The sequence below is a fragment of the Camelus dromedarius genome, chromosome 1 (genome assembly GCF_036321535.1).
Source record: "Camelus dromedarius isolate mCamDro1 chromosome 1, mCamDro1.pat, whole genome shotgun sequence".
In the NCBI taxonomy this organism is placed as follows: Eukaryota; Metazoa; Chordata; class Mammalia; order Artiodactyla; family Camelidae; genus Camelus; species Camelus dromedarius.
The window spans coordinates 73,419,733-73,434,012 of NC_087436.1; the positions used below are offsets into that span (position 1 = coordinate 73,419,733).

At 37.0% G+C, this 14,280-nt stretch overlaps 1 protein-coding gene across 1 annotated transcript in view; it reads right to left on the reverse strand.

Annotated features, from left to right (window-relative positions):
• Nucleotides 1-400: 400 nt before the first annotated feature.
• CDKL2 (cyclin dependent kinase like 2) overlaps nt 401-14,280 on the reverse strand; it is a 29,589-nt gene continuing 15,709 nt past the window's right edge. The window contains exons 8-14 of the mRNA XM_010982976.3: nt 11,425-11,566; nt 10,130-10,428; nt 9,466-9,559; nt 6,583-6,706; nt 6,242-6,348; nt 3,487-3,575; nt 401-2,513 (exon numbers count right to left, since the gene is read on the reverse strand). Of these exons, the coding sequence (XP_010981278.1) occupies nt 3,510-3,575; nt 6,242-6,348; nt 6,583-6,706; nt 9,466-9,559; nt 10,130-10,428; nt 11,425-11,566 (832 nt within the window). The 3' untranslated portion in view covers nt 401-2,513; nt 3,487-3,509. The remainder of the gene's footprint in view (nt 2,514-3,486; nt 3,576-6,241; nt 6,349-6,582; nt 6,707-9,465; nt 9,560-10,129; nt 10,429-11,424; nt 11,567-14,280) is intronic.

Here is a 14,280-nt window from a genome sequence, read left to right on the forward strand (position 1 = left end):
TCAGTCTAGTGTGACTCATAATTTATTACAGATCCAGCCTTATACTGTAGTACAACTAAGGTAAAGGAACCAACAATGAGTCATATAAGAAAACTCATCTTCTATAGTCCCATTTCTATAGGAAGGCAGCCATTGTAACCAAGCAAGGGATTCTCAGCCAGGAGAACCAGGTTCTAAGACTGAGTCTGTCACTTTTACCAGGTAGTCTTTACAGGACATGTTACTTTAGGATCAGGCTGCTTGTATCACTGGCTTTACAAGAAAATTAACTCGCTACCCTTATATCCAAAATTTCGAAAAGAGAATTTACAGATGGCTTCAAACTTATGGTTTAAAACTATACAGTGTTGTACACATTATTCATGGTCTCTTAATTAAATAAATGCAGATAAAAACCATATATGGAGCTCAGTAAGATATAATATTTATTAATTTTAAAAGATACATACACACATAGCAAGCTCATTTCCCCCAACCAGTACATACACATATTTCCTATTAGTAAGTGGCTTAATCATATCCTTGTAAAGTGAGACAAAGCAAAGTAACCTTAAACTGAGAAAAGGGATTCTTTTGCTTCAGTATCTATGGCTCCAATTTGCAAAATCTTCTTTTTCAAGGAGTTCTGCCAAGGTTCTAACCAGATATGGTTCTCAAGTCTCAACGTGGACTCACAGTAAATCATTTTTAGTTCTGTAATTCTAAAGTTCACAAAATGTTTTAGTAAACAAAAAATATCAAAAGCAAACACAGAAATGAGAAGGTAACTGATCTTAGACTCTCAGACAGTGAAGTGATATTTTCAGACTGATCTTAAATAAAAATAACATTGAAATAAACTGGAGAAACACTTGGCTTCTAAGTATTGCCTGCTTTCCATGCTGTACAGTCTGCTGGCAAAATTTTTCAAAATAAAAATAAAACAATAGCATTTTAATATGAAGCCTATTACTACCTATACACTAATTTTGTTCAGTACATTAGCCGCACCAATCTAGTCAAACATCTGGTCAGAGGCTAAAGACAGAGTCTCAAAATCAAGGTGAAATTTTAGTTGAACCACCTATAGAATCCACATTGGAGCCCCTTATTTTGCCTCCTCTGGAATGTCCTTTTGAAGCTTGAGTGTCTAAAGTCAGAATTTCAGTATTAAGCTCCTTAGAGTAACAGAGAAAACTGCTAGTTAAATCTGGGGGCTAAGTTCTCCTCAAAGCCTTTTGGAAAAAATACACTGTTAATTGGTTAAGGCAAAATAAGTCCACACAGATTCTGGTCCCCTGAACAACCATTCTCTAAGATGATAAATGCAGAGCATGTCTTAAAACCCAGAAACCCAAAACCTGGAGTCCAGCTGGTTTAACTCTTCCATGTAAAAGTTGTGAACTAGTGCATTAGAAAAGATGTGTGGGCTGCAGGGAAATGATTTTGCACCTTGGTGAAAAGCTTTGGGGAAGGCTTAAGTGTCTGAGAAAACAGGAGACAGGAACATCTCTGGGTTCTGTGCAACACACCTTCAAGCTCTCAGGAGACAAGAGTGAAGTCCAAAACAGTGGGCATTCCCTCCCCAACGCCTTTTCAGCTGGAGACTTCCAGAGCAATTGGCCCACAGAAGAGTGATCAGCCCTAGTCAGTTGGTAAAGCTGTTTCCATCTCCTAAGGTGTGTGTTCCTCTTTTTCCCATGAGAAGCACAGTACTCAGCTCCAAGGCAGACTTACAAAATTCTCTGTCCCCATTCTTGTTCCAGTAACGTTCCTACACATAGGAACATTAGCACCAGAATCTTACAAAACAGAGAGTCATACTAGGTCATTAGAAATAAAAGGTTTCTTTGCAAAATTTGCATTAGTGTGGTTCTTAGAAGATCAGCAGAGAGGCCAGATTCCCACAATAACACTGATTAAACAACAATAATCACAGAAACCAAAGATACACATCTATCCATAGAGAGCAGTTACAAATCTCCTTAACACCTAGAAACAAGCAAGATTTTTAAATGTGTTTTACAGTTAAATTAGGGTAAGGAAAATATTTTCTCTTACTGATCCTAGTTCTTTTCATTTTCTTCAACTGATTTTACTTTTTACCACCTACCTCCACCAAATCCACTCCCAAATAAATGTATACGTTTATACAGATAACACATGAGGTTCAATGTATAAATGACCTTCTAAATGCTTATCTCTTTCTCCCTTTTTTAAATCACTTTAAATATACAACCTACTAATAGTAAATATACATTCATGTAAACAAGAAACCTATCACTATTCTTCCATTGGCTATATCTTGAAATTGTATCAGTGGACTTGCAGGTGACGGGATGGGATAACAATTGGGAAGGGACAGTTGTTCGAGGTTCCTTTGAAACACTCAGAAGTCTGTCTTTTCTTCTCCTTCAAGGCCCTTCTCGGAAAATGCAGACGATTCAGAAGTAAATGCTCAAAATCATGCATCTCTTCTAGGATATCAGCACTTCTGCTGCAAAAGGATGTCATCTCAAGTGCTAGAGCAGCATCTAAAAGCAAGGGGGGATATTTGCCACCAGTTTACATAGAATCTCCCTAGAAATTGATTCCTACCTCACTTGCTTTCTCACGCTGTATATTGATAATATTGGTAAGTATTCCACAATCTAAGAAAACCTTAGATCATATGTATCAAAAACAAGATTTTAAAGGCCATCTTCAGCATAATTACCCACCAAAACTATCATGTGTAGCAAGACATTTCCTTTTATGTAAATAATGACTAATTTTGACAAAATAGATCGAAGTTTTATAGACCTTGCGGTTATACAGTATGTAAAATGAATGCATTGCAATGACTTCTACTAGGGCCTTGGAAGGGACCTGTAAACATGAGAAATTAAAACTTAAAATTTGTTTACTTCACAGCAAATTCATATTTGATGTCACAGACATTCAAAATGTGTTGTGGAGGTTAACAGATTAGTTTCAACAACACAGTTATGAGAATGCAGGTTTTTATTATCAACACATTTCACAGAGTTAATAAGATATGAAATTTTGAATGACTCGTCTGAGTCATTGTTTTTTAGTACTAAAAAGTTATATTTAAAAGGAAGGCAATCATTTGGTATAGCGCTAATCCCTCTTCACTGGGAAAAAAGATTACCAAGCAATCATTTAATCTCTCTTGCTTTACAAGCCCAAAGGGCAAAAGACTGATATGGGAGATAAGTATATATCCTTCTGAAGCACTTGCCACTCTAAATTCACATTACTGTATCTAACAAAATACAGGAGATCAGTTTAAAAGCAAGAGATGTAAACTCTATAAAAAGGGATTTCATCCCAGAGACAAATGCTACTTCTGTTTTTTTAAGTGGTACAACTCTTTGTCTATCAGGAGTTCTCATGGAATCAATCATTCCAGAATGTTTCAGCTGCAGAATTTGGTCTTCAACAAGCTACAAAATATTCCCCATGAAAAGTTACACAGCTTTAAGTGTGAGAAATCAGACCTACCCAGTTCAGAATCAAAATGACACTCAGTGGTGGTGTTCCATTCGAGGAAAATCAGCCTCCGAATCATCTGACGGGGGAGATCCTGATACCTAAAAGTTAATCATTGAGCATTACAGATTCACAGTAATTCTAAAAGTCCTACTCTCCCCAAATCCAAATTCTTGTTCTAGTATCAGATGATTAGAATCAACTATTTATAGCTCAGTTTGCTTACACAGAGGGAGATGAGGTAAGGGCTTGTTAATTTTTTACCCCTTTGTTGACACAGACATTAAAGAGATACTTCCGATGCCCCAGGGCAATGTACACTCACTACAAGCCATGTCTCCTACCTATTACCAAAAACAAAGCGAAACTCTTTGACAAAAATAACAAAAATAAAAAAAACCCACAAAAAACAGGATTAAGGGAAAGAGTCAAAACTTGGAGATATAACCCTTCTCATGGGCGTGGGCTTCTAATTTTGTTAATTTTTTCAGTTCTGTGACTTTGCCCAAAGGCCAGCCCCATTCTCAGAGTAGTGAGGAAGTGCACAAAGCTAAACATCTGAAAGGAACCCCATCTTTGTAGACAGAGAAACCAGGAAAAGGAATCCGTGCAGGTTGAAATATGGGGGGAATTCTGGAGGGAGGAGAACTAGAGGAGAGCCTCTGATTCTGTGTAGAAACCCACAGAAGTCTCAGTCCAGTTCCTGAGGGATGCACGCACAGGACTGCTCCAAACAAGAGGCTTAGAGAACTGAATGAGACTTGAATCACCTTACAACCACTGAACTACACAAAGGCAGGACAGATGCAAACTAGGATTACAGAGACCTAGAGACTTGAGATTTAAACCACCTCTCACCGAAGGTAAGGCAAAAATTACAGTGTAAACAAAATTTGGGTGACTGCCTACTAAAACAAAATTTTCAACATTCTCCTGAGAATTATAACAAGACCCAGAGGCTACACAATACAACATTTACAACATCCGAAATACAATCCAAAAGTACTGGACATAAAAATATCCAGTAAAGTGTGATTAATTCTAAAGGGAAAAGCAATCAACAGATATCAATCCTGAGGTGGCTCAGATGTTATCAAAATTTGTGGGATGAAGAAAACAGTGCTTAGAGGAAAAAATGTGTAGCTATGCATGTAGGTACATAGCATGTGTAAGCATGCAGAGGGTGGGGACAAAGTCCACGGACTTTGCAATACTTTACTTACAAAACTCTGTCTTACAGACTGTTCCGGAAGGTACATAACAGACTTTTATAAACATGAAAATGTTTGTGTTATGTTCAGAAACAAAATGTAGTTTGATGTATCGATGGACACCATGAAGAAAGAGTGCAAGGCAGGTCGCAGCCTCTGCCAGAGGCCTTTTGCTTTCAGTCTTCAGTGGTTTCTCCTCCCACTTAGATTTTCCACACATAAGTGCGTATTATCTTGGCGTTAAATGTATTTTTTGCTACACCTACCTTCTCTTTTATCGTGTTTTAAATACAAATGGAAATTGAGCAAGTAAACTGAGAGTAAAAATGCAGAACCAGCTTATAAATATAAAAGGATTAGTTCAGAAGGACAAATAAAAATATTGAAGAAGTGTAAAGGCAGCCAAAGACTTTCTTCTACTACATGAAACAAGATTTCGTTATGTCAACCTTGCAAAGTGTTTTTGAACAATAGTGCACTTGTCACAAAGAGCAAGTGGAAAATTCTGCACCTTTAAAATCCACGCTGAATATAAACTTAGAAGCATACAAGGAATTTATTGAGACTCTGTAGTTCCTAAATGCAAAATCTGTGACAGCGATTAATCTTCACACAGCAGGAATTTGTTTAGCTTGGAGGGTGTTGCTACCAAAATTGGCAGCAAGAGATGAGGCAAAGCAACACAGGTCAATACTTGTTTTCAGTATCACTGGGCAACTGCCTCTGTAATTTGTCATCCTCAACAATATTGTTACCCTTGTTTGCAGAGCTCTACAAAATTATTTAAGGGGTACCAGTAGGAAAAGGCATCCACATAGAGAAGGAGGCAACATACAGGTGTTGTGTATGAAATGGAAATACTTAAACAATAAAGCTGGGGAATTAAATCCCAAAACAAAAGTTGTCTAGCATCAAGCAAAGGTGAGAGATCTGTCTAAGGAGGTAAAGTGGAAGCTCAGCGACACATACCCCAAGCCTGCGGCTCGCTATGGACAGCTCAGGAGGTTAAAGCGTCTGCCAGCTTTCTTAGTGCTGTGACTGTGGGTGTAAAAGTAGCAGAAACGTACATACTCTGAAGAGATAAGAGAAATTACTTTTTTCTAGAGATGACTATTTGTAATAGAAAAATCTTTAGCACAGATAGAATGGATTGTCCTGGAGACAAGTGTCAAACAGACAACACATTTTTAACGAATAACAACAATTCCAGAGTTTCACTCTTTGAAAGATAGGTTGGTTATAACCTTGGTATTAATGGACTGAAATACTATAAACTACCATAAAGCCTACAGTTACATAAAAGCCATAGCTAGGCTACACAAACACACACACATCATTTTTTCATCTATAAAAAACTGATTGCTGTAGGCTGGGAGGTGTTTATGTAATAAAGGTGTTAAGTGCGATGAACCATAAAACAAAATTTAACAAGCAAAGTTTCATAGACCCCACTAACGAACCTGCCGAATCCTTAAGAGCAAACTCTCCCAAAGATACCTGAATAAGAAGTATGAGAGAGACCCAGGTTCCACGCAACCCACAGAGTATTTCTGTACCTGATGTAAGGCGATACTGGGGGCGTGCAAGTCAATAGTGGCCAGAGAAGGAATTCGAGATTCTGAAAGATTTTTGTTCTCTCTCCTTATTAACCTGGAATTTCGAGCTAGGTAAAAATAACCATAAACACAGTGAGAAAATCAGACATTTTTGTTAGTTTTTCACATTCTGTATCTGTCCCTCAGGATGTACTTATTGTACCTAAGTCTGTACATATTTATATACTTAAATATGTAAAGTTACTATGAATTTTTACTTTCAAAATTCTATTAGTTTATTTAGTATACATTTTAAATACTGTAAACAAAAGGGCTGAAAAAGTAAAAGCATTAAAACATACCGATGCCTTCCAAGGCTCTTAGTTCAGGGAGATGATTATAGTTTAGCTCAGGCAAGCGGACATCTGTCTTTGAGTAGTCCCTTCTTTTCTTACTTGCCTGCAGCAGGGTCTTTTCACTAGCAACCTAATATCAGAATGGTTAACACAAATGAATTAGCTTCCGGGTAAGCTTGCCCCTTTTTGTAACTACTATGTTCATATCCTTAAATGTATGGAATTGAAAAGCCAAACTAATACAAAATTTCAAGAACATTATTAACATACAAAACAATTTCATCCAATTATTTCAAATCTTTTCCTCATTGAATTTATTAAAATTGCTAACAGGTGGACAGCTGGGTTGCTATGAGTTTCTCCCTCTCCCTCTGCCAACCTTCAGTGTAAGACCTGTGAGCAGTAAAGGTTAGAAGGTGGGCATCAATGTCTTGGGCTCTCAGGCCAGCAAGGTCAGGCCTTAGGACACTTGCTGCACGTTTCAGCACACAGTTGCTATTGCCACCTGAGTTTTGAATAGTCAAAGACAACAGTCATCTCATCGTGTATATCACATCTCCTACCTTGGTTTTCACCTTCCCAATAATAACCTTGTTACTCTCTTTTCTATAGTTAATTGTCTTTGCCTTACTCCTCAGAGTTAGCAAATGGTATTATCTTCCTAGAAATAGTTTATTAAGTAAAAAAATTGTAACTTCAGTTATTCTCCTGATCTTTCTTAGTATTATTACTTCATACTTGATAAAGCCTGAAAAAATAATAAAGAGAAGCCTAGTAGCACTTCAGTTCTGCACCTTTGTGAACTTGACATTTTCCCAACCTGCTTCATTTGAGAATCACAGAAACGCTATATTCATTTCCACATCTTCAAAACAGATGATACACAGAGAGACTACATGATTTGCCAAAACAAAAACCACTTATGTATAATGAAATCACATGTACATCCATGTATATACACATACATGTAGGTATACTGAAATATACACACAAAGACATCTAACAGTGTTAAGCCACTGAGGTTCTTGATGCCTCGAGTTTAACATCTGTGCATTCTGTCACTCTGCTTCTCAGAAAGTCTTCAGGAGTCCTATAGTGAGCTTTTAAGTTTCTTTCTTTTGGGTGTTTCTACTTGCTCTTTTAATAGAATAAGTGCTAAGCCTCTTGGTTCAAATCAGCTACAAAATAAAATAATTTAAAAAAAGCTCTCCACAAGTACAAAAAAATTAAAATAATGACTCCAAACTACTAGATTTATATATGCCAAGAATGACAAGTAAAATACGTAAGAGATATTTACAATAACATGTTTATTCACATCTCAGAATTAGGGCACAAAGCATGAGAAAGGGATATTGATATTCCACCAAGTTGAAGAAAGTTTAGGCTTAGCTCTGCCTCCATTAATCTTCACTAAGGAAAGACTCCAGTGGACCTTTCCCCACTAATCTTTACCTCCTTTCTTGATTGCCTGTTCCAAAGAAGGATAAACAGAAATAAGATCTACAATTATCAGCCAGCGTTGATTATGCAATGCCTAAAAGAAGGCGGATATCGATTCCAGAAAAATGGTATTGAGCCAGCTGTGAAAAGTTTTGCTGATCAAAATAATCTTCCAAAGCAGACCAAGAATGTAAAATGCAAAAATATCCACAAATGAACCAGTAAGGTATATCAAAAAGGAAAGTACTATGGGTACAGAAGTTACAGGTTAAGAACAATTAAAAGAAAAACAAATGTGATGCCTAAATCGTGGTAGATATGAAGAGAAGGCTGTATTTTTCAAATCTGAGGATAATGAGGGAGATAGAGAAGGGAAATTTGTGAGAAAAATACTCCTTTGGGAATACATCCATACCTTCCCCTCCCTGGCAGAAGAATCCATTCACCACCTTCCTTAAGCAGTTTCAACGCACTACACACTGTTCTAGTAATAGGGCAGAGCAGTAGGGGAAACAATAAGCACAAATCCCTTTCATGCAGTGAAGGAGGAAAAAAGCAAATTCTTTGGATTATCTGGGGAAAGAATGCTCTAAAACAGAAGAAACAGCAAGTGTAAATACCCACATGTGGGGGCGTGTTTGGCCATGTTCCAGGAATAACAAGGAAACCAATGTGGTTGGAATAGAGTGACCAAAAATGAGAGTAGCCAGGGTGGGGCAGAGGGATGGAGGGGGCAGGGGTGAGGCAAGGGACTAACGGGCTCTGTAAGCACTTCGGTCTTTACTCAGAGGTGAGAAGCCAATGGAGGGTTTTGAGTGAAAGACCAATAATGATTCAACTAAACTTTAAAAAGAAACGTACTAACAGCTATGTTGAACATAATAATGCTCTTCTGAACCTTCAAATCTCTGAAGCTTGTATGTGCTTCTGCTACTGCGATCTCACACTAGGTTCTGATTTGTTGATTCTGTACTAGACCATGACCTCCTTGAAAGAAAGACGGACTTATTCATCTCCAGTGTCTTACACATAATAGATAATCAATAAATATTTGTTAAATGAATAAATAGAATACTTCCACCAAAAACCTAGTGTGGGTGAGATGAGACAATTTGTCTTCTCACCTAATCTAAAAAAAGAACTGATTACTAAGCCTTAGGTTACAAAAATTTGCCATTACTAAAAAATTAAAACAGATGTCATTTTAATAGTAACTTATAGTTAGTCTTATATTTAAACTTCTGGACTTAAAAAACTCCATAAAACTTAAACTTTAAGACTTTCACATTTATGATGTTGACAGGCTGAGATGATATCTGCATCACTGACTTTCCACTTTATGATATGTCTCCAAATAAAATATTCAGTTCTTCACTATCATATTTAATATTAATAAAAATCTAGAAATGATGCTTGCTCTTCTGCTACTGAGAACAGTTCACTTACCGATGTGGTCACACTAATATTATAAATGCCTGATGGAGACTGTTTATTTGGTTTAACAAATGGAATACAATACTTCTTGGCTTTCTCATCCATTCTGTAACAAAAACAACAAAAATTTATATTAGGACCAGCAGTAATTTTTTTTTCAAGCCCAAAATCAAATGACCCAACACCACAGGATATGCAGTTTAATCAGAATTTAGTGCCTAGTCCTAAATGCTCATGGATCTGGTGAAACATTCTGTCCTTTTACCCCTACCCTCATGCCTCCCACCCAGCCTTCAACTCCAATAAACTACCCTCCTTTCAGGAAATTCCCAAAAGGAGCTTCTTTGTACTACCAAATGCCCACAGCCACACCAGGCGGCAACAGACCCTCAAAGCCAATTATCTCTTTTATTATGACAACCTCCGTTTGTGTTATTCGACAAGATAGCTGTAGATTCTCTTCACTTAAACAATACAAACCTATTTCCTGAGGACTCGGGTAAATTTTTTGATCAAATGCTAATAATTTTCATCACATGGGCCAAGAAGTCATTTGAAGCAGCAAACTGACGAGAATAAATAGCACCCAGAAGCCTGAGAGTAACAATACATGGGCCTGACTTGATAAATATTTGCAATTTAAGCAATATTTTGTTCTTATTTTCCTAACTCATACCTGTAACTCTGAACTCCTGGGATAGTCCCCATTCCGGAACTAACAGCGGGAGCCACTGCAGAAAGGTTGTGTGTAAGTGGGGGAATTGCCGTGCCTGGATTCCTCATGTGGTCCACACTGCCATTGCTGCAATCTCGGAGGCTCGTGGAAGGCACTGTTTTGATGTGGCTTGTCATGTTGTTGTGGAGACAGCTGGCATTGGAAACTCGACTGACTTTTTCAACCTTTTCTCCATCCATTTTTGACCCTTTTATTTTAAACACTTTAGAATCCTTAATTTTGGGATCAGCATTGGAATCCTGACCATTAATAAAAATGTTAGTAATATTAATAATCTGAGGAGAATGAAAAATCACCTCTCCCTATAAAGTACTTGTCAACTAAAGCAGAATATCAGAGATACCACCTTTTTGTGCCCCTGTTTTTCTTATTCTACCCCTGGAATTAAAATAAAGCCCAGGATTCTTGGTCAGACATCTTATTTTGAATGAAAATGCAATTCATACTAGCCCTAAGATATGTACATTAGATTTAATGATATATACACATTATCAAATTTATATATATTACAGTGGGAAAAAAATGGAAGAGGACTCAAGCATGCTCGCTTTTGTTCTCATATATTTAGAGTCAGGGAACCACAAAATTCAGGGCTCTTTCTTCTTCGGGAAAAATGGGAGTGGGCTGGTGGTTGATTTGAATTATCTTACCAAGAACAGATTCTGGATAGCTTACCAACAAAAGTAAACTTCAAACAAATTAAATACCCAAATCTCAATTTTATGTTTTTTTTGAGGGGGATGGTAATTAGGTTCACTTAATTATTTACTTATTTATTTTTTAGAGGAGATACTGGGGATTGAATCCAGGACCTTGTGCATGCGAGGCATGTAGTCTGCCACTTGAGCTATAGCCTCTTTCCTCAAATTTCAATTTTTAAATGCTCTACTTTATATAAAATTCTAAAGATGATATTTTCCCTCCTATCATTTAAGGGAAAAAAATGGCATGTGTGTGTATTGTGTCCATGTGTTTGCATACGGGTGTGCACACACATGTCTAAATGTTCTTGGATAGTGCAGTTTCCTGACAAGCCCTCTTCCAGAGGCTGGTGCACAGGCTGGTACACAGTAGGCACTCAGTGCCTACAGAGAAAATACATTTTTAAAACTAAGCTAAAAGTTAACTTGTTAACCACTCAGGAAACTTTTAAAATTTTTGTTATTCGTCCCCCACCCAAATTTAAGGATATATTACATTTAAAATTTAATATGCATTAAAACATGGAAATTTACCTGTACCACAAGTGTTTTTCTCTCTTCGCCTAAGGAATCATCTTTTTCCTTTTCCTTTTCCTTTTTTCTGCTTTGGGATTTTTTAGATAAAGAAATGTTTCTGGCATCTTTCTGTACTTTTAACTGTAGTTCCTGAGAAAACCTACATAAAAAGACATTTGTCATGCTCCATATCACTAATTATCAGAGAAATGCAAATCAAAACTACAATGAGGTATCACCTCACACCAGTCAGAATGGCCATCATTCAAAAATCCACAAATGACAAATGCTGGAGAGGCTGTGGAGAAAGGGGAACCCTCCTACACTGCTGGTGGGAATGCAGTTTGGTGCAGCCACTATGGAAAACAGTGTGGAGATTCCTCAAAAGACTAGGAATAGACTTACCATATGACCCAGGAATCCCACTCCTGGGCTTGTATCCAGAAGGAAATCTACTTCAGGATGACACCTGCACCCCAATGTTCATAGCAGCACTATTTACAATAGCCAAAACATGGAAACAGCCTAAATGTCCATCAACAAGTGACTGGATAAAGAAGAAGTGGTATATGTACTCAGCCATAAAACCGACAACATAATGCCATATACTACTCAGCCATAAAAACCGACAACATAATGCCATTTGCAGCAACATGGATGCTCCTGGAGAATGTCATTCTAAGTGAAGTAAGCCAGAAAGAGAAAGAAAAATACCATATGAGATCGCTCATATGTGGAATCTAAAAAACAAAAACAAAAACAAAAACAAACAAACAAACAAAAACAAAGCGTAAATAAAGGACAGAAATAGACTCACAGACTGAGAATACAGACTTGTGGTTACCAGGGGGGTGGAGGGTGGGAAGGGATAGACTGGGATTTCAAAATTGTAGAATAGACTACACTGTATAGCACAGGGAAATATACACAAAATGTTATGATAACTCACAGAGAAAAAAATGTGACAATGAGTGTGTATATGTCCATGAATAACTGAAAAATTGTGCTGAACACTGGAATTTGACACAACATTGTAAAATGATTATAAATCAATAAAAAATGTTAAAAAAAAAAGACATTTGTCAATAAAGTAAGATTGTATGAGACAGATAAATCTAGAAAAAATTAGTTTTCAAGATACTTAATTTTTTAATTGGGTATTAAACTAGACTATGTTATTTAAAATAAGAAATGAGGTCATCTGCAGACTCCTGGGGATCCTTGAGAAACTTTCAGGAGGTTCACGAGGTCAAAGCTCTTTTAATCTTAATACAAAGATGACTTCTTTTTTGCCATGCTAACATTTGCGCTGATGGTATAAAAAGCAATGGTGGGTAAAGCTGCAGGGGCTGAAGAAGTGCAAGAACTGAAGCAACGGCACCAAACTTTGCTAGCAGTTTTTGTATTCTTCATAGCCACACACCCTCAGTTTAAGAAAAAAAAAGACAGGTTCATTTAATAATGTCCCTGATGAAGCAGCAAAGAAAAAAGTATTTGTTTTATTAAATCTAAACCCTTGAACATATCTTTTTTTTCACATTCTGTGTGACAAAATGGGAATATGTATAAAGGACTTCTGCTACGAATCAAAGTGCAATGGCTGTCTTAAGAAAAGCTCTTGTGTGATTGGTTGAGCTACAAACTAAAATAGCCACTTTTTTCATGGAACAACATTTTTATTTAAAAACCTATTTAAAAATTTATTATTATTATTATTCAGACTCAGGGTATTCAGCAGATATTTCCTTTCCAAAAAATGAACAAAGGAGCTTGTCACTTCAAGGAAAACAACTGATAATATTTGCATCAATGCTAAAATTCTAATTTCTATCCAAAATTAGAATTGTTTAACTTGTATCCACTACCATGAACTTAGCAGATTCCCAATACTGAAGACTTTTAAGAAAGAACATGACTTTTTAACATCGTATAATGAAATAATGTCAACATTTTAAAACTCTGCATAACTTAGCAAAATAATATTTTCCAAATGACTAATGCATGATGCTATAAAAGCATGCATGAGTAAAAGATCTATTCAAAGTGCAAGACAGACAAGTGGATTTTAATGTAACAGAGTAAGAGAAGTTCATTGACACGGTTTCAGATTCCACAACACAACCAACATTTAAGAAGCTACCACTGTCAAGTTTTGGAGTAGTACCAAAGTGTTGGTATAAAATCAAAGAAGAATACCGATAGTGATCTAAAAGGGCTATTAAAATACTCTTCGATTTTCCAACTACACATTTGTGTGAGGCCTGAGTTTCTCAACATATTTCAACCAAAACAACATATCACAACTAATTGAATGCAGAAGCCAATATGAGAACTAGCTATCTTTTATTAAGCTAGATATTAAATATTTTAGCAAAAATATAAAGCAATGTCATTGCCACTCATCTCACTAGTTTTTGATTTGTCAGCTGCACTGATGCCAGCAGCTGGAACAGAACAGGAGACCATGCCAGCAGCTCTGGCACCCACAGGTTTGGCACATCAAGGTCTCCTGCACATCAGTAGTGCCAGCAGTGTCAGGACTGGGCATGGTATGAGTTCAGCACCAATAGGAGACGGCACCTTTGCAAATGCATCAGCACCCAAGATAATGGCATCACACAGCTGGTGGCAACGTAGAGATCAGTGACCTGAGTGGCAGATGTCACCACAGGGAGACAGAAAGAAAAGCATGAAGGGACTGCGTCATGAAAACCAAGAGCCTTAATTTAGTGAATGCAGGGGGACCACTCCTAGGAATGCATTATCGCTAAGGGTAGGATGGTAAATATTTGAGATCCTGTAATAGCCAGTGGATAGAGAAATAAGAGAAATCCTGTTTGTTACTGTTATGTACTGTTATGGAGGCCTTACTTT